Genomic DNA, 1,421 nt, shown 5'->3' with positions numbered 1-1,421 from the left:
GAGTGCTGGGATTAAAGGCGTGCGCCACCACGCCCCGCAATTGTTTATTTCTTTTTTTTTCTTTTCTTTTCGATTTTTTGAGATAGGGTTTCTCTGTGTAGCCCTGGCTGTCCTGGAACTCACTTTGTACACCAGGCTGGCCTCGAACTCAGAAATCTGCCTGCCTCTGCCTCCCAAGTGCTGGGATTAAAGGCGGGCGCCTCCCCGCCCGGCCTATTGTTTATTTTTTAATGTTATTAATGAGATTTCCATCTATTTCTCTAATTTGCCCTCTTGAGTGCCTAGGGCACCAGCCTTTTCTCCACGCCTCCGCCAGGGGGAGCCAGAAGTCACGGCGCGCAGCGCACCTGCGTGATAAGGAACTTGGTGAGGCGCTCAGGAAGCCGGCCCTTCTCGCTGGAGAGGATCATCTCCAACATGTCCCCGTGCAGTTTCTCCATCACCACGAATACCTTCTCAGGGGTCTCAAACATGCATTCGAGGTTCACAATCCCGGGGTGCCGCAGACTCTGTCCGGGAATGGGGGAAGAGGGATCAGGACTGAGGATCAGTATGGCGAGAGGCGGCAAGCGCCTGGAGAAGTCTTGTGAACTAATGGAGTTGTGAACTAATGGAGAAGGCTGGGGTGGCAGAAAGGGATAGCAGGAAGCGTGGGATAACAGCAAGCTTGCACTGTATGTGTGTAGCTTTGGTTTCTATTTGATTGCTTTTCTTCTGGTGCTTGCTCATGGTAGGCAAGCTGATGACCTAGTCCACAAGATCTTCCTCTGGCACTCTAGATACCTTTAGGAGAAAGCCCACTGAGTGTCTTGCCACCCTCCTCCCTGGCCTCGTTTCTTCCATGGCTCTGGGGTTCCCTGTCACCTGCACAGACTGGTCCTTGTTCCTCTCTGCTCAGAATACCCCTCAGTTCCAGCATGTGTAACTTCTCTTCCAGAAAGACTAACTTGATCACCCCTAGACTGTACCCCAGGTTGTACTTAAAAGGAGTAAGCAGGGGTACGGCTGAGTCACTGTCCCTTCGGGTCACCTGGAGAATGGCCACTTCATTCCTGAGCTGGCTCTCCTGCTTGGTGGGGAAGCGCAGTTTGTCAATGACCTTGACTGCAACGTCTCTGCCAGTTTTCCTGTGTTTTCCTGAGGGCGGGCACAGGAAGGATAAAGGATCAGAGATCTAGAAGACCTACTTCCTTCTCCTCTACGGAGACCCACATGGAATTGAGAAAAAATATTGTAGGCCTTCAGGTTTCTCTGAAGAGCTCTCAACATGAGGGGTGGAATAGCAGGGCTAAGGAATAAAAGTGGGAGAAGAGAAGCCAGAGGTGTGGCTCAGTGGTAGAGCCCCTGCCTAGAATCCCCCAGTGAGGGGCTGGGGGTGTGGCTCAGTGGTGGAGCCCCTGCCTAGAATCCCCCAGTGAGGG

The 1,421-nt window shown here is 52.6% G+C and overlaps 1 protein-coding gene across 2 annotated transcripts in view; it reads right to left on the bottom strand.

Moving 5' to 3' along the window:
- Prkd2 (protein kinase D2) overlaps nt 1-1,421 on the bottom strand; it is a 28,458-nt gene that overhangs the window by 12,794 nt on the left and 14,243 nt on the right. For both annotated transcript variants that reach the window (XM_021166159.1, XM_029479954.1), the window contains 2 exons: nt 1,031-1,137; nt 348-509 (listed from right to left, as the gene is read on the bottom strand). In XM_021166159.1, coding sequence (XP_021021818.1) covers nt 348-509; nt 1,031-1,137 — 269 coding nt within the window. The remainder of the gene's footprint in view (nt 1-347; nt 510-1,030; nt 1,138-1,421) is intronic.

Source organism: Mus caroli, chromosome 7 (assembly GCF_900094665.2).
Source record: "Mus caroli chromosome 7, CAROLI_EIJ_v1.1, whole genome shotgun sequence".
Classification (NCBI taxonomy): domain Eukaryota; kingdom Metazoa; phylum Chordata; class Mammalia; order Rodentia; family Muridae; genus Mus; species Mus caroli.
This window is presented reverse-complemented; position numbering and strand designations above follow the sequence as displayed.